This window comes from Anolis carolinensis, unplaced genomic scaffold, assembly GCF_035594765.1.
Source record: "Anolis carolinensis isolate JA03-04 unplaced genomic scaffold, rAnoCar3.1.pri scaffold_21, whole genome shotgun sequence".
Taxonomy (NCBI): Eukaryota; Metazoa; Chordata; class Lepidosauria; order Squamata; family Dactyloidae; genus Anolis; species Anolis carolinensis.
The window spans coordinates 1211073-1235864 of record NW_026943831.1 but is presented as its reverse complement, the minus strand read 5'-3'; the positions used below and the strand labels follow the sequence as shown (position 1 = coordinate 1235864).

At 43.5% G+C, this 24792-nt stretch overlaps 1 protein-coding gene across 2 annotated transcripts in view; it reads right to left on the bottom strand.

Annotated features, from left to right (window-relative positions):
• Nucleotides 1–24792, bottom strand: part of LOC100559028 (zinc finger protein 239-like) — a 169422-nt gene that overhangs the window by 39619 nt on the left and 105011 nt on the right. Inside the window, exon 3 of one of the 2 annotated variants that reach the window (XM_062966456.1) lies at nucleotides 1800–11250. The exons of the other annotated variant lie outside the window; for it this stretch is intronic. Coding sequence (XP_062822526.1) covers nucleotides 8357–10957 — 2601 coding nt within the window. The 5' untranslated portion in view covers nucleotides 10958–11250 and the 3' untranslated portion in view covers nucleotides 1800–8356. Of the gene's footprint in view, nucleotides 1–1799; nucleotides 11251–24792 lie in introns of those variants that run through there. 2 annotated transcript variants of the gene reach the window in all.

Sequence of the window (24792 nt, the reverse complement as noted above, 5' to 3'; positions counted from 1 at the left end):
AAAGCCTCCAAGGAAGGAGCCTCCACCTCAGCCCGGGGCAGAGAGTTCCACTGGTGAACAGCCCTTCTCACCGTGAGGAAGTTCTTCCTGATGTTCAGGTGGAATCTCCTTCCTTTCCTGTAGTCTGAAGCCCTTGTTCCCTTGTGTCCTAGTCTCCAGGGCAGCAGAAAACTCCCACCTCCCTAGGACTTCCCTTCACGTATTTGTACATGGCTCTCATCATGTCTCCTCTCAGCCTTCTCTTCTGCAGGCTAAACATGCCCAGCTCTTTAAGCCGCTCCTCATAGGGCTTGTTCTCCAGACCCTTAATCATTTTAGTCGCCCTCCTCTGGACGCTTTCCAGCTTGTCAACATCTCCCTTCAACTGTGGTGCCCAAAATTGGACACAGTATTCCAGGTGTGGTCTGACCAAGGCAGAATAGAATAAGGGGGAGCAGGACTTCCCTGGATCTAGACGCTCTTCCCCTATTGATGAGGCCAGAATCCCATTGGCTTTTTTAGCAGCCGCATCACATTGTTGGCTCATGTTCACCTTCCTCTCCACGAGGACTCCAAGGTCTTTTTCGCACACACTGCTGTCAAGCCAGGCATCGTCCCCCATTCTGTATCTTTGATTTCCATTTTTTCTGCCGAAATGAAGTATCTTGCATTTGTCCCTGTTGAACTTCATTTTGTTAGTTTCGGCCAATCATCTCTCTAGTCTGTCAAGATCGTTTTGGATTCTGCTCCTGTCTTCTGGAGTGTTGGCTCTCCCTCCCAGTTTTGTGTCGTCTGCAAACTTGATGATCGTGCCTTCTGACCCTTCGTCTAAGTCGTTAATAAAGATCCTGAACAGAACCGGGCCCAGGACGGAGCCCTGCGGCACTCCACTTGTCACTTCTTTCCATGATGAAGACGACGCATTGGTGAGCACCCTTTGGGTTCGTTCGCTTAGCCAATTACAGATCCACCTAACCGTAGTTTTGTCTAGCCCACATTTTACTAGTTTGTTTGCCAGAAGGTCGTGGGGGACTTTGTCGAAGGCCTTACTGAAATCCAGGTACGCTACATCCACAGCATTCCCTGTATCGACCCAACTCGTAACTCTATCGAAAAAAGAGATCAGATTAGTCTGGCATGACTTGTTTTTTGTAAATCCGTGTTGACTATTAGCAATGACCACATTTGTTTCTAAGTGTTCGCAGACCACTTCCTTAATGATCTTTTCCAGAATCTTGCCTGGTATTGATGTGAGGCTGACCGGACGGTAATTGTTTGGGTCGTTCTTTTTTCCCTTCTTGAAGATAGGGACCACATTCGCCCTCCTCCAATCTGCTGGGACTTCTCCCGTTCTCCAAGAACTCTCGAAGATAATTGCTAGTAGTTCTGAAATAACTTCCGCTAGTTCCTTCAATACTCTTGGGTGTAGCTGATCTGGCCCTGGGGACTTGAATTCGTTTAGAGAGGCCAGGTGTTCCTGGACAACTTGTTTCCCTATTTGGGGTTGGAGTTCCCCCAATCCTTCGCCCATTCCATGTTGCTGAGGTTGAAGATGGCTTTCTTTTTGTGAGAAGACCGAGGCAAAGAAGGCATTGAGCAGTTCTGCCTTTTCCCTGTCCCCTGTCGCCATCACCCCATCTTCTCCTTGCAGAGGCCCTATCGCCTCCTTTTTCTTCCTTTTTCTACCAACGTAAGCAAAAAAGCCTTTTTTGTTGTTTTTTATGTACCTGGTAAGCCTGAGCTCATTTTGCGCTTTGGCCTTGCTTGTTGTTGTTATTATTATTATTCACCTTGCTCTAACACACAAACTCCACGGCAGGTTTGAGTCTTTTTAGTTTATTAACGATAGATAATAAAAAGTTCTTCAAAAAGCAAAAGTAAAGCACCAAAAGTCAGTTACAAATATAGTCTTGGGATGTAAGTCAGGAATTCACAAGGAATAAACAACATCCAAAGAGAGCATGGCAATTCCAAGGAACATGGACACATGGGCTGCAATAATAATCCAAAGCACAGCAGGGAAACTGGAGCTTGCTTCTGCGGTCACGAGAAAGTTGCTTTGACAAAGGCTTTTCCCCGAATGCACCCCTTTACAAAACACGAAGGCATTTCTCTGCCCCCTCACCTCCCTTCTGTTTGCGATTCTCACACTACGCCGAACCCTCAATTCCAAACGCTCAGCCCTATCTAAGGAGCCCATCCCATCAAGGCCAGCTTGCTCGTCATTTCGCTGAGACTCATTAGGAAGCTGGAACCTTCCACCCTCCCTTCCTCCGCTCCCATGTCCGTGGTCACCTGGCCGGCTTCAGGGGCTTCTGGGTCATCCACTCCAACCCTCCCTGTGGGAACTGAACCTGCACCCTCTGCTCCTCATCCTCCAAATCTACAGGCCTTTCGGGGAGATTTTGAACCTGAGTCCCTCTTTCCTCATCCGAGTCAATCTGAGGTTCAACCTGAGTCACAACAGGGGCGGGATGACCGTGACGGTGTTGTGGAAGCTCTACGTTGCGCTTCTCCCTGGAACGGCACGCTTGACCACGTCTGCCTCTCCCCAGCATGACCTCAACGGGGGTCCCCAGGTCCCGGACCTCCCCTCCCCCCCCCCCCCCCCGGATGGTGACCTGTTGGAGGGGTGGAGGGCGATGGGCTTGAGGGGGAGGGTCAGCTCTCAGATGCCGAGGGACCGGAGGGTATTCGAGGGCAATGATGGGCAACCTTTTGCGCTTGGGGTGTCAAAATTCACCAAAAAACCTAGCATGACTTGAGTGGTGTGTCACTTCGAGAAAAAACCCATAATTTCACAATATGTATATTTTAAATAATAAAAATGTATAATTGTAATATTTAACTGTATTCAATAAATCTAAAACTATTTACTACCCTTATTTCCATGTACAACAATCTATGGTACCTCTTGCAGTTTCCATGCTGCTTTCTCTCTATTCTAGTTTCAATGTAGTCATGAATGATGAATAATATAATAATAATAATATAGTAATATGATAATATACTACAATCTATATATATAAAAGAGTGATGGCATCACGGCAGCGGACAAAACAACAAAAGTAAACACCCCACAACCTCGAAAATTGACATCACAACCCCTCATCCATGCCTCTAGGTTGATACAACAAAAAGAAAAGAAAAATAAATTCCTAATTAGAGGGAGAGGAATGATAGTTTTTATCCAATTGCTGCCAGTTACAAGGCTAAGCCACTTGGTCTCCTAGCAACCCACTCAGCCCAGTGTTAATAAAATAATGATAAAAAAATAAATACAAATAATACAATAAAAAATTATAAAAAACACTAAAATAATTAATACAATAAAATACTATAACAAAATGACTAAAAATAATACAACAAAATAATAAAATATAATACATAAAAAAGATAAGTGACAATAAAATTAATTTAAAAAAATACAAATAACGTCAAATAAAAATTCCCCAACAAGTTTTAACCGATACCACCACCACTTTGCCACAGCAACGCGTGGCCGGGCACAGCTAGTGTATATATATATATATATATATATATATATATATATATATATATGTATGTATGTAATGTGCATACTTCCCATGGAGTAAACAACAAAACCACTGGACCAAATCACACCAAATTTGGCCACAAAAGACACAGTCATCCAATCAATCTGCATGCAGCAAAAATGGCTAGGCGTGTCAGTGCTGACACGCGTGTCATAGGTTGGCCATCAGTGTTCTAGGGAGGGGGCTCACCGGGGGGGGGGGGGGTCTTGTAAACACAAGGCAAAGGAGACGGATGGAACCTGTCGCACCTCAGAAGAGTTCACTTTGCTGTTGACACCAAGCCACACACACAAGATAGTCTTTTGTAGTGTTATTGAGCAAAAGCAGTATATATATAAAATCAAAGCGGAATATAAATCTAGCGGGATATAAATAAACATATTATTATTATTATTAGCTGTGCCCGGCCACGCGTTGCTGTGGCGAAGTCTGGTTACCTTCCCGCCGGAGCAGTACCTATTGATGTACTCACATTTGCATGTTTTTGAACTTCTGGTTTGGCAGAAGCTGGGGCTAACAGTGGGGGCTCTCTCCACTTCCCCCAATTCAAACCTGCGGCCTTTCGGTCCAGAAGTTCAGCAGCTCAGCGCTTTAACACGCTGCGCCACCAGGGGATATTATTATCTAAAGGTTGTGAATATACAATATTTCTGATTGTTTTTTTTGTCTGTTGGAGGCAAGTATGAATGCTGCAATTAGGAGAAATGATTAGCACGTAATGGCCTTGCAGCTTTAAAGCCTGGCTGTTTCCTCCCTGAGTGAATTTTTTGTTGGGAGGTGTTAGCTGGCCCCGATTGTTTCCTGTCTGGAATTCCCTTGTTTTCAGAGTGGTGTTCTTTATTTAGTGTTCTGATTTTAGAGATTGTATTGTTCTGTTTTATTATACAACAGTAATTTTTATATATTCTGATTTTAGTGTTTTTGAATACTTGGACCCAGATTGTATTCATTACACGGTTCACAGCAACATAATAATAATAATAATAATAATAATAATAATAATAGTAATAGTAATAGTAATAATAATGAGTTTAGTAATAGACGCTGGTTCACTCCCTTCTCAGCTTCCTTTCTGGAAGAATCCTTTCTTGGGAGATGTTAGCTGGCCCTGATTGTTTCCTTTGTGGAATTCCCAATTTCCCTGCTTTCAGAGTGTTGCTCTTTATTTACTGTCCTGGTTTTAGAGATTATATTGTTCTGTATTATTCTATCACAGTAATTATTTCATATTACAGTAGAACCTCACTAATCCAACATTCGCTTATCCAATGTTCTGGATTATCAAACGTAGTCTGCCTTTTAGTAGTCAATGTTTTTGTAGTCAGTGCTTTAAATTCATTGTGATATTTTGGTGGTAAATTTGTAAATACAGTAATTACTACATAGCATTACTGCGCATGGAACTACTTTTTCTGTCAAATTTGTTGTATAATATGATGTTTTGGTGCTTAATTTGTATAATGATGATCTAATTTAATGTTTAATCGGCTTTTCCTGAATCCCTTCTTATTATCCAACATATTCACTTATCCAACATTCTGCCGGCCTGTTTATGTTGGATAAGTGAGACTCTATATATAGATAATATAAGAGTATAAATGGGTTATATAGCTGTGTGGAAGGGCCTTGAGTCTACACTGCCATATAATCCAGTGCAAATTAGATAATCTGTGGAAGAGGCCTAAGTGAAGGCTAACTCTGCCTGTTCCCGGGGCTGAGTAGGTTGCTAGGAGACCAAGTGGGTGGAGCTTACCTTCTAACTGGCAGCAATTGGATAAAAACAATTATTCCTCTCCCTCTAATTAGGACTTTATTTTTCCTTTCTTTTTGTTGTATCAACCTAGAGCCGTGGATGATGTGTTGTCAAATTTCGAGGTTGGGGGGGCCTGTAGTTTTGTTGTTTTGTCCGCTGCCCTGATGCCATCACTCTTTTATATATATAGATGATGATGATGATTAAAATATAGTTCCCAGAGTAGTTGTGAAATAGAGTCAATAAATCCAATGGTCCATAGGCAAAAAGCAAGAGTCTATTCCCAAAGATACAATAGTCCACAGGTTACAAGGATTCATAAACAGGAGAATTTCCAAAGCATGAAGACATAGACCATCCACTCAGATGAAGAGAGAATTTGCTCTGACTGAGATTTGTCTCCCAACACACAGATATAAAAGCAACCCAAGAACGCATTTCTCTTTCCCTCAGTGGCCTCCCGTTTTCCAGCTAATCTCAGGCTACGCCGAGGCATTCCTTTCCATTGAGAAAGCCCGAGATAGCAATGGAGCTTCTTGGCAGTCACGGTCAGACGGTTCTTTATCTTGCGCCTGAACAGGGGCCTGAGACAAAGCCAGCTCATTATTTCCCTTGGGAAGGTGTCCCTGGTTTTTATCTAGGACAGGCTGGTTCAGGAATTCATCCACAGGCTGCGCTTCTGAACCAGCCTGTAGAACTCCATGATTTCCCATCCCCATGACACCATCCTGGATTTCATCTTGCATCCCATCATCTGGCTCCTGCATATGAAACCCAAAATCCCCTTCCTCATCTTCACTCTGGCTCTGCTGCTGCTGCTGCTGAGTCACAACAGAGTCCTTGTCGGGGCCCTCGTTCTAAGGGCAAGGGCTGGCGCTCTCCTTGCCCGGAACTTGGGGGGCTAGCGAGGGACCCGGACCCTTCACTCGAGTGTGTGGGGACGACTCTGGGGCGCTCTGGGGGCAATTCAATATCCCTTTCTTTTGAAGTCCAGCAACGAGTGGCCGGGCAACTGAGGCCGGACAGCGCTCCCTATACGGTCTCCCCATAATTCAGCAATGGCTTACATGCAAACACCCCCTTCGATATAGTTGCGTCATCGAATGTAATTGGCAGGTGGGAGATGGGATTATAATAGTCTCTGCGGAGCCGCTTGATGGAACCAATTTTGACATCCGTAGGCCTTAGGATCTGTCCCAGGGACATCTTGACAGCTCTCATTGAAGCCCACCTGCCCCTATTTGAAAGGGAGTCCGAGGCTTCAAGAGCCAGCTTATTAGATTGTAAAATCCCATGTTGATGTTGTAATGGCCAGTCTTGCCGGCCATCTGAGCCTCGCTCTGTTCATCTAGGTTCCTCTTGTACCACTTCCACATGACCCTTGAGTACTCTGTATCTCCTGCGATCTCTCCCCTTCCCCTCACAGAAACCGTTGTATTCCACGTTCAGCCCACCTCGGTCCCCCCTGCCCCCCCCCCATTGACCAGTCCTCCTCCATAAGACGTGAGGCTTCTTCCCCACCTGTGTCCCAGGTGCATCGTTTGTCCGCTGGGTTCTTTGCAATTCAGGAACACACCTGCAAACAGGCAGCGTCTCTAAAGGCTGGAAAGTGAGTCCTACCGATGGTCCCAGCAGTTCGCATACATTGGATGGTTCAGTCTTTCTGTGGCTCCCCAAGAGACTCACAGAAAGATGGCTGTGGGGCCAAGCCTTTGGGACAGGGCAATGAGGCAGGAATAGGACACTTCACCCTGCTGACCGGATTCCGTGTGGCTGACCCGAGACGGTTTTATACAACTGATTCTAAAGTGGAGACAACTGATTTCAGTGTGTTGTCGAAGGCTTTCATGGCCGGGATCACAGGGTTGTTGTAAGTCTTTCGGGCTGTGTGGCCATGTTCCAGAAGTATTCTCTCCTGACGTTTCGCCCACATCTATGGCAGGCATCCTCAGAGGTTGTGAGGTCTGGAGAAACTAAGCAAGGCAGGTTTATATGTATCTGTGGGAAGTCCAGGGTGAGGAGTTAATCACCCTAATTTGCATTGAATGGCTTCATCTACTGGCTACTTTCTGCCTGGGGGCATCCTTTGTTAGCTGCCTCTAGTTCCCATGTCTCAGAGTGTTGCTTCTTATTTACGGTTCTGATTTTTGAGGTTTTTTTAATACTGGTAGCCAGATTTTGTTCATTTTCATGGTTTCCTCCTTTCTGTTGAAGTTGTCCACATGTTTGAGAATTTCAATGGCTTCTCTGTGTAATCTGTCGAAAAGCAGGAGCCCCTTCCGGTGGAGAGGCGGGCGGGCGAGGAAGGACACCACCAAAGTTGGATCCACAAACTGCAAAAAGCTGCTTATTTTGGTTTGCGTCTTTAAATTTCAGTCTTTCTAAGTCTCATCAACACTATACATCTCTGTACAACTCTCTTTCATAATCGTCTACTTCCAACTGTCATCTTCAATGGTCATCTCTCAACTGACATCCCTTAACTGTGTTCTAAACAGTCCCTGATCTGGTCACATGGTCTGCAGCATCTCCCACATCCTCAAAAACATAGTGTTAAAAAAAACTGCATACCCAAGGACACACACACACTTCAGTAATAAAACAACACATTATATACAGACAAATCATTAAACAGAGGAGGCTTGAGAAGGTTGCCTATTTCCAACAAACAGAGTCCAGAGCAGGGTGACAGGAAATAGGCCAGAGTCCAGAATTTGAAATCGAGGGATCAGAGCCAAGGTCCAGGACAACAGTACGAAGGAATGCCGTTATCTGCTCCCAAAGAGCTGGTCTTTTCCATAATATCTCAGCTGCTCTGACTTCAGCAAGCGTTCACAGATCATCCGAGAAGTCTGGGATGCTTTCCTTGAGGAGGAAGAGGTCAGGGTAACCCCTTCAAAAATGGCTGCAATAATGAGAAGAGTCCTCCTCTGTGGGAGATCAAGTCAATCCACACAGACGGTTGTCCACGACACATAGAGAACAAGGTGGCGGCCTTCCTCTGTGCTTTTATTCTCTCATTTTTTGCCTGCCTATGGAGGGATGGGACCCTTGTCTGGCGGATTTTTTAAGTAGAACAGGGAATTGAAAGGAAGGTCTCTTCCTCTAACCGTGTGTGGGTCCTTTGATGGGAACGCAGTTTTCCACTCTGAATGAAGCTCTTTCCACATTCCATGCACTGATATGGCTTCTCCCCTGTGTGGGTCCTTTGATGGCCACGCAGACCTCCACTGTGGCTGAAACTCTTTCCACATTCAACGCATTGATACGGCTTCTCCCCTGTGTGGGTCCTTTGATGGGAACGCAGATTTCCCCTCTGATTGAAGCTCTTTCCACATTCTGTGCATTGATACGGCTTCTCCCCTGTGTGGCTCCTTTGATGGGAACGCAGATATTCATTCCGGCTGAAGCTCTTTCCACATTCAATGCATTTATGTGGCTTCTCTCCGGTGTGGATCCTTTGGTGGGAATGCAGCTGTCCGCTCTGAATGAAGCTCTTTCCACATTCCATGCATTGATACGGCTTCTCCCCTGTGTGGATCCTTTGATGGCCACGCAGATCTCCACCATGACTGAAACTCTTTCCACATTCAACGCATTGATACGGCTTCTCCCCTGTGTGGGTCCTTTGATGGCAACGCAGATCTCGACTCCTAATAAAGCTCTTTCCACATTCCGTGCATTGATACGGCTTCTCCCCTGTGTGGATCTTTTGATGGCAACGCAGATCTCCACTCCTAATAAAGCTCTTTCCACATTCCGTGCATTGATACGGCTTTTCCCCTGTGTGGGTCCTTTGATGGCAACGCAGACCTGCACTGTGCCTGAAGCTCTTTCCACATTCAATGCATTGATATGGCTTCTCCCCTGTGTGCATCCTTTGATGGGAATGCAGAGCTCCACTTTCGCTGAAACTCTTTCCACATTCTATGCATGTATATGGCTTCTCCCCTGTGTGGATCCTCAGATGGGAACTCAGCTTTCCACTTTGGCTGAAGCTCTTTCCACATTCCGTGCATTGATACGGCTTCTCCCCTGTGTGGCTCCTTTGATGAGAATGCAGAGCTCCACTGTTACTGAAACTCTTTCCACATTCCATGCATTGATACGGCTTCTCCCCTGTGTGGGTCCTTTGATGGGAACGCAGAGCTTCTCTGTGACTGAAGCTCTTTCCACATTCTGTGCATTGATACGGCTTCTCCCCTGTGTGGGTCCTTTGATGGGAACGCAGACCTCCACTATGACTGAAGCTCTTTCCACATTCCATGCATTGATACGGCTTCTCCCCTGTGTGGGTCCTTTGATGGGAACGCAGAGCTTCTCTGTGACTGAAGCTCTTTCCACATTCTGTGCATTGATACGGCTTCACCCCTGTGTGGGTCCTTTGATGGGAACGCAGATTTCCCCTCTGATTGAAGCTCTTTCCACATTCTGTGCATTGATACGGCTTCTGCCCTGTGTGGGTCCTTTGATGGGAACGCAGATTTCCCCTCTGATTGAAGCTCTTTCCACATTCTGTGCATTGATACGGCTTCTGCCCTGTGTGGGTCCTTTGATGGGAACGCAGATTTCCCCTCCGATTGAAGCTCTTTCCACATTCTGTGCATTGATACGGCTTCTCCCCTGTGTGGGTCCTTAGGTGTGAACGCAGATTTTCACTCTGGCTGAAGCTCTTTCCACATTCCATGCACTTATGTGGCTTCTCTCCAGTGTGGACCCGTTCGTGGGTATGCAGCTGTCCGCTCTGAATGAAGCTCTTTCCACATTCCATGCATTGATACGGCTTCTCCTCTGTGTGGGTCCTTTGGTGGGAACGCAGACCTCCACTGTGACTGAAACTCTTTCTACATTCCATGCATTGATACGGCTTCTGCCCTGTGTGGGTCCTCTGGTGGGAACGCAGACCTCCACTGTGACTGAAGCTGTTTCCACATTCCATGCATTGATACGTCTTCTCCCCTGTGTGGGTTCTTTGATGGGAGCGCAGAATGTCCCTTCGACTGAAGCTCTTTCCACATTCGATGCATTGATACGGCTTCTCCCCTGTGTGGGTCCTTTGATGGCAACGCAAATCTCTACTCCAAATGAAGCTCTTTCCACACTCCATGCATGTATATGGCTTCTGCCCTGTGTGGGTCCTCTGGTGGGAACGCAGACCTCCACTGTGACTGAAGCTCTTTCCACACTCCATGCATGTATATGGCTTCTCCCCTGTGTGGGTTCTTTGATGGGAGCGCAGACTGTCCCTTCGACTGAAGCTCTTTCCACATTCCATGCATTGATACGTCTTCTCCCCTGTGTGGGTTATTTGATGGGAGCGCAGATTGTCCCTTCGACTGAAGCTCTTTCCACATTCGATGCATTGATACGGCTTCTCCCCTGTGTGGGTTATTTGATGGGAGCGCAGATTGTCCCTTCGACTGAAGCTCTTTCCACATTCCGTGCATTGATACGGCTTCTCCCCTGTGTGGGTCCTTTGATGGGAACGAAGGTGTCCACTCCAAGTGAAGCTCTTTCCACATTCCATGCATGTGTATGGCTTCTCTCCTGTGTGAGTTTGTTGATGTTTAGTAAGAGAACTTCTCCACATGAAACATTTCCCACAGTCCATACACTTATGTAGCTTCTCCTCTATATGTGATGTGGAATGGGGATGAAGATTTTCCATTGTTTTAGATTTATGATTCTGATATTATGCCAGAGGTTCACAGATATGAACTCCTGAACAGCACAGGATTTCCTCTTCTCGGTCTTTGTATTTCGTAGCCTTCTGATCTCGTCTCCAAACCCCTCTTTTAACAGCACAATCTTCCCTTTCCTTCAAGTATGTTGCTTGAAATATGTCTTTCTCTTACTTATTCCTTGTTCTTGCCAGTGCAGTGACCCTTCATTTCAGTCCTATGGCATCCTTAGGGCAAAGCTCTCAAAGGTTGTTCTTCTCAAGGTGTGTTTAGAGGTTACCTGCCAGACAAATGAGAGGAAAACCAGACTTATTAATCTATCCCTTCCTCTCTCAATATTCAAGATGGCCTCTCTCTCCATATTTCTTATCCCAAAATCCAAGATGGCTGCCTTTCCCTAATATCCAAGATGACTGACTTATTAATGTCTCCCAATATCTGAGATGGTTGCCGTCTCCATGGATCCTTCATTCTCCCAATATCCAAGATGGCCAACAACAGGCTTTTCAATGAATTTTTACTAATATCCTACTTGGCCGACTTATTAATGTATCCCTCCCTATCAATATCTAAGATGGCCAACCATTCCCAATATCCAAGATGACAGCCCTCTCAATATATCCCTCCTGCTAATATGTAAGATGGCCAACTTCTTAATAAATCCCTTCTCTCAATATCCAAGATGGCCACCCTCTCAATATAATAATAATAATAATAATAATAATAATAATAATAACAACAACAACAGCAACAGTCACAGAAGCGGCAGAAATATACTGGTCCAGGATCCGGGGAGCTGACTTGGATTTAGGTGGAAAAGAGTAGTAGAGTTGTGTGTCATCTGCATAGAGATGGCTCCCAAATCCAAAACTCCAGATAACCTCACCCAGTGGTTTCATGTAGATACAGAAAAGCATGGATAACTGAATGGAACCTTGCGGGACCCCACAGGTCAATGGCCAGGGGTCCGAGCAGGTGTCCCTCAGCATCACCATCTGGGGACGGTCCTCCAGGAAGGATCGGAGGGACTGCAAAACAGTGCCCCCAAGACCCATCCCGGAGAGCAGACACAGAAGGATACCACGGTCGATGGCATCGAAAGCCGCTGAGAGATTCAAGGGAACCAGCAGGGACACACTCCCCCCGTCTAGCTCTCTGAGGAGGTCATCCACCAAGGGAACCAAAGCTGTCTCCGTTCCATGACCAGGTCTAAAACCAGACTGCGAGGGATCAAGATAATCGGCTTTTGACTTCCGGTGTGGAGATATGGCGGCGGGAAGGTGGTAGAGAGGGCTCTCTCTCAAACCCACGGCGCTCTGAGGATCTGGAGTGTTTACCTCCACCTTATTGGCGGATCGAGGCCAAAAAGGTCGCAAACCCATAGGGGGTCGAACCAATGACCCAAGAGCTGCTTTTCCCCTCAAGGGAGGGCAGCCAGGGGTCCGGACGAGACCTCCGCAGGGTAGCGGGTCCCGGAGAAGCCCAGCCTGGAAGCGAGGACTTCACAGGATCACCGCCAGCCACCACACTTTTAAACTGAAGAAAAACACAGCCACGGGAAACGAGTGAGTACGAGAGAAACTCTCTCTTCTTAAATGAAATTAAAAGTAGAATACTAACTAAACAATAACAGTGGTGTCAGGACCCAGGCTGCAGAGCACCAATAACCTTACACAGAGGCCAGTCTCTATCTAATATCTTTATTAAAGAAATATATAAAATCAATAAAAACAAGTGAAGAATATAGTTCAGAAGCAGTCCTTTCAGATGAGGTCAAATATAGTCCAGAAATGTATTGTCCAATATAAGATATTAGAGTTCAAAGTTTTAATCCACTTGACCGAAACACACACTTTGCCAAGCAATAGTGTGGGGAAATAACAGAGTCTTTAAAGTCCAATGAAGCTTGACAACAAGGCTGGGAATAAACTTGATTCTTGACTGGATCCGTGTCTGGAGGCAAGACGAACATGAAGCATGAAACAGAGTCCGTGGTAAACCGTGAGACAAGGCAAGGCTTGAAGCTTGATCCGGGAAGCAAGGAACTGGGATTACGAAGTCCACACACGATCTCTCTCCTCAAGCTGATCAATTGACTCCGCAAAGTATCCCTCGCGCCAAACACCTATATTGGGTCTCGTTTTCCCGCCAACAGAACTCTTTCCCTAGAGAACGAGAAGCGAAACCCAACTCTGTCCAGATGCATGACTCCTTAGAAGTTCCCAAGGGAAGCAGACCTAATCAGCCATTTGTTTGGCAGCGATTCTCAGGCTTCTGCGATTAGCCTCCCTGGCTCCCCTATCTTTAGAATAATTTTCCCTCCTGGAAAACGGGGGGGAGTTCTGCCCAAGACCTGTTTGGCTGAATTCTTGAGGGCAAACATCAACATCCTGCAGGTGAAGAGACTCCGGCTCTTGCTGAACCGGCGAAAACCCCATGTTTTCCGCTTCGTCTGCCACAATAGTACTAGGAGCAGGACTACAAGGCCCATGAGTCATCACAAGTGGTGAGCGACATAATAAAGAACCCTCGTGGCTGCGGACCCATAGGGGTCGAATTGACCCAAGGGCTGCTTTTCCCCTCAAGGGAGGGTGACCAAGGGCTCGGACAAGACCTCTGCAAGGCAGCAGATTACCAGCAGCGGGGAAGAAAGAACAGTGCGGTTTTGACCGAAAAAGGTTTGGAAGAGAGACTAGACCCAGTTGGGAGAAGAGATTGAAGGAGGTTGAAGGTGCGGCGCTGTAAATTAAACTAAACTAAAATAGGGAAGAGAGAGAGGGAGAGAGATCTTGGAAAGGGGCGCTAAGGCAGCGCACGCCCCCCTCCCACCCAACAAACAAATAAACAGTAAACGCAAATTTGACTCCTGGACACAAACGGTTAAGTCAAACAAACACACAAACTGAGAAAGAAGTGAAGATTGAGCTGAGTCACTGACCTTGGAAAAGAGCTCTAGTCAAAACAAGCTGGGGGAGGCAGGCAAATTAGCTTAAAGACACGGAAGATAAACAGGCGACTGTGTCTGCAGAAAGCCAAAGCAGAAGGCACGAGAGTGAGTAAGGGCGGATCTCGCGAGACTGAGAGGGAAGGGCAGGAAAATCCCACACATGCGCTAAAGCCCTGCTGAAGCAAACAGAAGACTGGCAAGGAAGACTGGCAAGGAAAACCACCCGTATACAAAAGGAGACTAAATAAAAATCAAATAAGATAATATACGGTGGATATTAGGAACTTGGTCTGGGCTTCTAATCTAAGATCTTTGGATCCTAACCACTATACCACCAAATTGGTTTCTAATTTACGATCTCTAGAAAAATAATAACAATATTAAATAATATTATAGAAACAATAACAACATAGAACAAGAAATAAGTAATAAAATATTAAGAATATTAAGAAATAATAACAATAACAATAATAAATAATCAGAGGATCCAAAGACAAGAAAGAAATAAAGGCAAGCAGACTCTACAAGACATTCTAGGGGAAATAGAGTAAAATAGTTAATCAAAGAAGAATTGAAGAAGGACCACCAAACAAAATAAATAAAATATAACAAAATAAAATACAAATAAATATTAAGAGTTGAGAAGAAAGGGAAGCAATAAATAAACTGCTGAGGCAGGCTGGTGCAGTAAAAAATAAACCAATCAAAACTGCACCAACACAATACACAGAGCAACAAAGAGACAAGAAGAGACAAAAAGGACAAAATTAGAGCAAACAAACGGAGCAAACAAATAAGGGCGCTAAGTTTGGGAACACCACCAAACAATTAAAAAATAACAAAATATATAGAAATCAACAAGAAGGGGAAAATAAAATAAAGTAAAACAACAACAAGGAAGACAAGGTAGATAAAGAAAATAAAGTAGAAAACTTCAAGACAAGCAAATATTTAAATATAACAAAGAACACAAGAGATCAAGAAGAGGGAATCGAAGTACAGAAATATACGCATAATGGCAAATTTAACTCCAAGATACAAAAATGAAAAAGAGACAAAGACACAAAATACTGGGACAGTAAGAAAATCATCATTTCAGGAGGAATCAATGTTTAAAGAAATTATGAAGGAACTCCAACGCATTTCGGAAAAACAGGACCAATTCCAGGAACAAATCCAAAAGATGAGTATGGAAATGACAGAAAATTTAGGAGAAATGAAGAAAGACATGTCAAACCTCAAACAAGAAATAACGGAGGTAAGGAAAGAAGTAAAAGAGATGAAGGCAGAGAGACAACATCTAGAAAAGACTCAAAGCGAACAGAAGTTAAAGATGGATCAAATAGAGGAGAACAGCAACCGATTGGGAACAATGCAAGAAAGACTTGAACAACAAGCTATGGAATTTCAACTAAGATATAGGAACGTAAAAGAGGAACCCAACGAAGACATAAGGAAAATAATAATACAACTAACAGCCAAATTGATGGACTGGCCGGAAGAAGACGTGGAAGATAAAATAGATAGTCTATAGAATTTCGACAAATTACGCAACACATAACAAAGCAGAAAGAGACGTCATCGTCAACTTCACAAAAAAAATTATAAGGGATGACATCTTAAAATTGAATAATGTTACGCCAACAAATTATAAAGGGAAGAAAGTGGCCATACTAAAAGAAATTCCATCAGCGACGTTAAGGAAAAAGAGGAAGTATATGTTTTTAACAGAAGAATTAAAAAAAATTAAAAATTAGATTCCGTTGGGAAAAAGGAGAGGGAATAATGACTACGTACAAAGGTGAAAGGTTTTGGCTAACCTCTGAAGAAAAGGCGAGGGAATTTTATAAGAGATTGAAAAAAGATACAAGAGGGGACAAAACACCAGAACAAGGGAACCCAACCAAAAGAGTGAGAGAGGAATCACCCGAAAATATGGAACTATTCTATGGACTAGCAGCAACAAATCTAGATCTGGTGGAAGAGGAAAAAGAGGTGGAGGAAGATGAAGATCCGAAGACAAAAGGAGGCGAGAAAGGAGAAAGAGAAGATGGAAAAAATTAAAATGAACTGGGATTTGAAATGCTATTCAAATAATGTAAATGGATTGAACACTCCCCAAAAAGGAAGAAAATATTTAATTATGTAAAGAAAGGTAATTATGATGTCATCGCATTTCAAGAAACGCACATATCACAGAAATTCACAGCACTATTGGCACACAAACAAATTGGAAAGGAATTTTATTCAGCGGCCCCAGAAAAAAAGAAAGGAGTAGTCATCTATATAAAAGAAAAATACTCAGCACAATTGGCATTTAAAGACACAGAAGGAAGAATAGTGGGGATCAAAATTGATAAAGGAGGGAACAAATTATTAATATGTAACATATATGCCCCCAATGGACCCAAAAATAAATTCGTCAAGGAATTAAAGGATTTAATTGAAAGCCAAGAATACGATGATTTAATGCTGATGGGGGACTTCAACGGAGTTTTGGAAAGCAAACTGGATAAATCAGACCAAGGGAAAAAGACAAAAGACCCGAAGGCAGGACAACTACCAATAAATTTCATACTTTTAAAAAAAGAACTGGATCTGGAAGATGCCTGGAGAAATTTACATCCAACCGAGAAATACTATACATTCTATTCTAACAGATTTAAAAACTGGTCAAGAATTGATATGATTTGGATGACTAAAACACTAATCTCAAAAATAAAGAAAATAAAAATTCTTCCAAGGATAGACACGGACCATTGTCCATTGGAAATCCAAATAAACCAAACAGCAAAAAAGAGGAAATGGAGACTGAACGAAAATTTAATGAGATCTGAAGAAGATGTAAACAACGGGAAAAAATGCTTAAAAGAATATTTTGAATTTAATGATACAGCCGACGTAGAAAAGACTATCATCTGGGATGCCAGTAAGGCTGTGATGAGGGGAAACTTCATTCAACTAAATGCCATAAAAAACAATGCAAAACGGATTAAACAAAAAGAAATCCAAAAGGAAATTGAAAGAACAGAAACAGAACTGAAAAGACAACCAAATAACACATCAATTAAAACAGAATTAGACATTTTACAAAGACAAAGACAAAATTTAGAGATGGAACAGAGAGCTAAAGAATTGAAATTTATGAAACAATATCATTTTAATAACGCAAATAAACCTGGGAAATGGATGACAAGATTGCTAAGGAAAAGGAAACAAGAAAGCTGGATAATCCAAATCAACGAGGAAGGAAGATCTTATACCACAGACCATGAAATTCTGAAACAATTCAACAAGTTCTACGGAAAATTGTACACAAAGGATCATATTAAAAATGAGGATATAATGAAATACTTAGGAAGACAAAATATCCCGAAATTAACAGAACAAGGACATCACAGAAAGAGAAATAGACACTGCTATAAAAAAATTGAACAACAATAAGTCCCCAGGCCCAGATGGTCTAACAGCAATTTACTATAAAAAATTTAAAGAAGAATTAATACCTCACTTAAAAACTATAATGAACCAAGCCCTACATTTGGGTAAAATACCAAACTCATGGAAAGAGGCAAATATAGTCATGATCCCAAAAGAAAACACTGATGCTACAAACGTCAAAAATTACAGACCAATATCGTTATCAAATATCGACTATAAAATTTTTACGGCAATAATTGCGGAGAGATTAAAAGAATACTTAACAACTTGGATCGGGGAGGACCAAACTGGGTTCCTACCAAATAGGAACATTAAAGACAACGTCAGGAGCTTAATTGACATTATAGAGTACTATGAGTGCAATAATCAAAAAGAATTGGCAATATTAGCTATAGACTTTGAGAAAGCACTTGACAGCATTAATTGGGAATTTTTTAAACTACTATTAAAAGAAATGGATGCGGGTTATAATTTTATAAACGCCATACAAGCGATCTACACTGATCAAGAAGCAAGTATTTGGATTAATGGCTAAACGACAAGCAAAATAAAAATAAGGAAAGGTACGAGACAGGGGTGTCCCCTATCCCCGCTCATATTTATATTATCACTAGAAATGCTACTGAACGACATCAGGAAGGATACAAATCTCAAAGGACTGAAAATAGGCAAAGAAACATATAAATTACGAGCTTTTGCTGACGATTTGATATGTATTGTTGAGGATCCACTGAATAATATCAAAGAATGGTTACATAAAATAGAGGAATTCGGGAAGGTATCGGGCCTCAAAATAAATAAAAATAAATCAACAATTTTACCCAAGAACATCTCCAAACAACGACAAGAGAATCTAGCTAAGATAACGGACTTTAGAGTTGTGAACAAGATAAAGTACTTAGGAGTATATTTGACATCTAAAAACTCGCAATTACTGCAAAATAATTACACAAACAAATGGAATGAAATCAAAAGAAAGCTTAAGAACTGGACTCACCTCAAATTATCTATTTTGGGCAGAATTGCAGCGATAAAGACATATGTTCTACCAAAATTAATGTATTTATTTCAAAACCTACCCATAATTAGAAATCTGAAGCTAATTAAACAATGGAACAAAGATATATTAAAATTTATCTGGAACAACAAAAAAGCGAGAATAAAATACACAAATCTGACTGACGAAAAAGAAAAAGGAGGATTGGGTCTACCAAATGTAAGTTTATATTTTGAAGCTAATGCATTGAACTGGATTAGAGAATGGATAAATTTAAAAAACAAGAAATTGCTGACTCTAGATGGCCATGACCTGCGGGCAGGTTGGCACGTGTACCTGTGGTACGAGAAGAAAAAAACGGAAAGAAATTTTGGAAACCATTTTATCTGCTCCGCACTATTGAAAATCTGGGAGAAATATAAAAAAAGATTATATAATAAAACCCCACTCTGGCTGTCACCGCCAGAGGCAGGCCACAGGAGGGAAACAGGATGGAGTAAATGGCCAACATACAGAGATGTCTTGAAGAAAGAAGGCAAAGAACTAAAAATAAAATCCCTAGAAGAATTGAAAAAACAAAATATAAACATATCATGGTTTCAGTACTATCAAATTAAAGAACATTTCACAAAAGACGCCAAACTTGGATTTGAAGAGAAACAAACAGTATGGGATAAAGTATTACTGAATGGGAAGAAGGCGACAAGTAAGATCTACAAATTTCTACTAGAATGGAGCACGGAAATAGATTACATCAAGCCATGTATGATAAAATGGGCTAAAAACATAAGCAGAACAATTATGCTCAGTGAATGGGAACAAATTTGGAAAAAGAAATTGAAATATACCTACGCAAACGATCTCCGAGAAAATTGGCTGAAAATGATGTATCGCTGGCACCTGACACCAGAACGAATAGCAAAATACTCAAAAGATAAAAATAACAAGTGCTGGAAATGCGGGAAAATTGAAGGAACATATTTTCATATGTGGTGGACGTAAGTAAGTAAGTAAGTAAAAGTTTATTTGTATACCGCCCTCTCTCCCAAAAGGGACTCAGGGCGGTTTCCAATATAAAATCAGCATAAAACATTGTACAATAAAACACTGAAAACACTATAAAACGCTATAAGAATTAGAAACGAAAACAAAACATAACAATTGACTAAAACAATCACATAAGCAGAAGGAATATAATCACTCAAATAACATGAATCTGCAAAAAAAGAGGGGAAAAAAAAAAGACCACTGGGATGGAGGAGAGGATGGCCTGGAGGGACCACTAGAACTAAAATGCAATGTGATATTCTAAGATGCTTTGGGGCAGAGGAATAAAGTGCAGTGTTTCAAGTCAAAGAGGTGGCCTGTGCAACTACTATAGCTATGGGCTCGGTTATCCAAAGGCGCAGCGGAAGAGCCAGGTTTTAAGCAGCTTTTGGAAGGAAGCCAGGGTGGGTGCTTGCCGGATCTCCTCCGGAAGGGAATTCCAGATCCGGGGAGCAACAATAGAAAAGGCCCGCTCCCTCGTCCCTGCCAAACGAGCCTGGGATGGTGGCGGGAGCGAAAGAAGTGCCCTACCGGATGAACGAAGAGGACGAGTGGGTTCATAGCGGGAGATGCGGTCACAAAGGTAGGCGGGTCCCAAACCGTTTAGGGTTTTATAGGTAAGAACCTGCACCTTGAATTGGGACCGGAAAATAATCGGTAGCCAGTGGAGCTCCTTGAACAGGGGAGTAGATCTCTCCCTGTAGTTTGCTCCAGTTAACAACCTGGCAGCCGCACGTTGGACTAACTGAAGTTTCCGGGCCGTCTTCAGGGGCAACCCCACGTAGAGTGCATTGCAATAATCCAGTCTAGAGGTGACTAAGGCGTGGACCACCGTGGCCAAGTCAGACTTCACGAGGTATGGTCGCAGCTGGCGCACAAGCTTTAATTGTGCAAAGGCCCTCCCGGCCACCGCCGACACCTGAGCCTCAAGTGTCAGTGATGAGTCCAGGAGGACCCCCAAGCTGCGGACCTGCGCCTTCAGGGGGAGTGCGACCCCATCGAGCACAGGTTGCCACCCAATACCCCGATCAGACTTGCGACTGATCTCGAGGACCTCTGTCTTGTCAGGATTGAGCTTCAGCTTGTTCGCCCTCATCCAGGCCATTACAGCGACCAGGCACTGGTTCAGTATCTGAGGAGCTTCCTTGGAATTAGGTGGAAATGAGTAGTAGAGTTGAGTGTCATCTGCGTAGAGATGGCACCCAACTCCAAAACTCCGGATGACCTCGCCCAGCGGTTTCATGTAGATGTTAAAGAGCATGGGGGATAAAATGGAACCTTGCGGGACCCCACAGGTCAAAGGCCAGGGGTCCGAGCAGGTATCACCCAGCTTCACCAACTGGGAACGGCCCTCCAGGAAGGACTGGAGCCACTGGAGCGCAGTACCCCCAAGGCCCATCCCAGAGAGCCGTCCCAGAAGGATACCATGGTCGATGGTATCGAAAGCCGCTGAGATGTCCAGGAGAACCAGAAGGGACACACTCCCCCTGTCTAGCTCTCTGCGGAGGTCATCCACCAAGGCGACCAAAGCCGTCTCAGTACTGTGACCAGGCCTGAAGCCGGACTGTGAATGGTCCAGAAAATCAGTGTCGTCTAAGAATCCCTGGAGCTGAGAAGCAACCACCCTCTCCAGTACCTTGCCCAAGAAAGGGAGATTGGAAATTGGTCTATAGTTGTTAAGAGTAGACGGATCCAGGGATGCCTTTTTTAGAAAAGGCCTAATTACTGCTTGTTTTAGGCTAGATGGAAAAATCCCTTGTTCCAGAGATGAGTTGATAATTTTCTCAAGCCAAATTAACAAATCTCCCCTGGTCAGTTTGATTAACCAGGAGGGGCAAGGATCTAGGGAACAAGTGGTCGCTCTCGTAGCTCCAAGGAACTTGTCCACGTCATCAGGGCGAACAAGCCGAAACGAATCCATCAAGATCGGACAGACAGATGCCTCAGGCACCTCACCTGGCATTGCACTAACCCCAGTGTCTAACTCAGAGCGTATCCGAGCGACTTTATCTGCAAAAAAGTGCGCGAAATCGCTGCACTGGGTTGCTGGGTTGTCAGAAGAAGACAAGAACCTATTGGAAAACAATACACAGTGCCTGCCAAAAGATCCTAAAAGTAAATATACCACTAGCGCCAGAATCCTTCCTATTGGGAATGGTAAATTTAGATTGGTCAAAAAATGATGACAAAATTTTTGTATACCTAACAACAGCTGCCAGATTAATATACGCAAAAGTATGGAAACAAAAAACTATCCCAGACAAAAACGAATGGATAACAAAAATAGTCGAAGTTATGAACATGGACCATTTTACTTACTTATTATCAAAGGTTGAAAATAAATCAAGAACGGCTACCAACTAGAAACCAGTAAAAGACTGGTTGAAAAAAGAAAAGATACCAATACTACTATAAGGGAAACCGCAGGATTACTATACAAAGAAAACAAGATAAGTCTTAAAACCAAAAGAATGGAAGACAACAAAAAGAAGAAGCGTGGAAGTCAAGAAACCTTCCCTAACCCCCACACCCCTTCCCCCCCACCGCACCCTCCTCCCCTCCTTTCCCCCCTTTTCTCTTCCCACTCCCCCCCCGTTTTTTTTTCTTTTTCCTCCTTTTTATCTTATGTTAAATAAATCTTACAATAAAAATATATGAAAAAAAAAAGATAATCGGCTTCATCCAGGAATCCCCAGAGCTGAGAGGCCACCACTCATTCCAGGACCTTGGCCAAAAAAGGGAGATTGGAAATAGGCCGGTAGTTATTCAATACCAGGGGGTCAAGGGACGACTTCTTTAAAATTTGTCTTACGATGGCTTTATAAAAGCTTGATGGTATGTGTCCCTGCTCCTACGAGGCGCTGATAATCCCCGTAAACAACTCGGTTAAACCCCCACCGGCGGGTCTGAGGAGCCAAGAAGGGAAGGGGTCTAGAGCACATCTGGTCGCACTCACTATCCAAGATGGCTGACCTATCCATGTATCCTTTGTTGTGGTTGAGTCAGGAGAGCAGGTGTCAGATGAAGAACAGCAAAGGGAACCAATCCCCAGAGTCGGACACGACTGGACTTCACGTCAGGGGAAACCTTTACCTTTACCTATAACCACTACGAGGGCTATCCACAAAGTATATTACGTTTTGGAATTAAAAATTAACAAAGTATATGTAAAGAGGTGTGAAGTTTTTAGTTTACAGATGTCATGTTTAATTGCGTTTTAAAAGTCACGTTTAACTGTGTTTTAAAAGGACAAGTATTAGAGTTAACATTGCATGGGGGATGGTAGCCAGCTCAGCATTCTGAGGTAGGTTGCCTTAGTAACGAGGGCGGAGCCAACCGCCGTTTGGAGAAAAAGGAGGGAATGCTTAAGAGAGTTCAGTCTGTGCTCTGTTGAAGCTCAGGGAAGACTGATCCTAAGTTAGGGGATCAGGGAGACTCAATTGGTCATTTTGAGTCAATTTAGAATAAGTTTGGTAGCTTATTTTAAGATACTGCGTGCCCTGCTGAGGTGCAGTTGGGACTGGTTCTCAGTTGGAGAATCAGGGAGAGTCCAGTGCTTATTTGAGTCAGTTTAAAATAAGTTTGGCGACTTATTTTAGGGTAGTCTGTTTCCAGATAAGGAACAGATAGTCTGTGACTGAAATTCACAGGGTGACTACAGGTTAAAGCAGTAAAGGAGGAAGTAGTATTATAAAGTTTGAAACATCTCAATATAGCTTTACAACAGTTAGTCCAAATGTCTCTAAAGAAGTTACTGTAACCATTAAGCTTGTGCCCGAATAAACGTGTTATTGTTCTTTTTAACATCTCAGTCTCTGAAATATATATTACCATCAAAAGCAAACAAGAAAGAAGAAAAATAAAATTTTAAAAGTCTCCTCTCTAAGTAGCCAGTGGCTACATCTTCTATAGTGATTTGATAATCACAAGAGTTGATAATCCCCTTCACATCTGGTGGCCGCATTATAAACATCTTTAATAACTGGTGGCAGCGGATATAAAATATATAATAATAATATAAATATACTCATCCACATCTCCGCAATTGGTGTCAGAGGTGGGATTTTAAAAAAGATTTCTCCCCCTTGATGACATCTTTGCAATTTGGTGGCAGCGGTGGGATCAAAAGATTCCCCCCTGCCTGAAAGAGCCTCAGCCGTTAAAACCTCTTTGCAGTATAGGATAAAATATTTATTATATACCGTTGAAAGCCACACTTCAATAGTACTTTTAAACATAGTCCCCATTCAAAATTATTTTTTATTTATTTATTTATTTTTCAAACTTATATGCCGCCACTCCCCTAGGGCTCGGAGCGGCTTACAAGAACCGGCTAAAATTAACAATTTAAAAAACATTTTAAAAACATCTTTAAAAAAAAATCTTAAAAACATCCTAAAAGCACCTTTTAAAACATCAGCAGCAGAACTCAAAAGCTCTTCATAACGATGAATGAGTTTGGGAAGTGATTACCCTCAGCACATTCCTGCGCCATTGCAACGCGGAAGCTCAGCCGGCTGAAGAATGGATGCCAAAGGGAGGGAGGAGGGAGCAAGAACCCGCTCTCGCCCCTTTCGCAAGGCCTCCAGAGAGACTCAAAACACTCCGGCTTCCCTTCCCCTTCCGGCCAGCTCTCCTCGCCTGCCTCCTTCTCGGTGGTGGCCCCCAGCCCTGGAATTCCCTCCCTAAAGGAATGAGCCTTGCCCGCACCCTCCAAGCCCTTCGGGTGAGTTTCAAAGCACGGCTCTTCAGACGGGCCTCGGATCCTGAGTAATCGACGGTCAGTTTGGAGAACCACCAATTATGTCACTTCGCACTTGGACGGTGACCGCAGACAGACAGCTTTACTCGCCGGTTCTACTGCGCCTCAGGAATATTTACAATTTTATTAGCTGGCATTTTATGTGCGTTGTGGTTTTTTATACTTATGTCACTGTGTATATACAGTAGACTTCCAGTAATTCGACATAAATGGGCGGGCTGAATGTCGGATAACCGGAACTGACGGATAATAGGGAGGCAAGCCGGTTTAGGGGTGCTCCGTGCGTGATGGTGCCTCGCGAAGCCCACGGGGAGCCCCCAAAGGGCCGTCAGGCCAGCAACCCAACCTTCAAGTCACAAGCCTTTAACCCACTCACACCAGAAGTGACTTGCAGCTTCTCAAGTCGCTCCTGACACGGAAAATCCCCATGAGTTACAGGAGTTGTGGGGACTGGGATGTCTAGTTCACCTGCAGTCTAAGAGCACTCTGAACCCCACCAACGGTGGACCTGGAGCTAACCTGGCACTCAGACCCAACGCTGCCAACTTGGGGTGATTGACCTTGGCACCAGAGAGTTATAGTTCACCCGTATTCAGAGAACACTGAACCCAGCAGGTGACGGACCTCG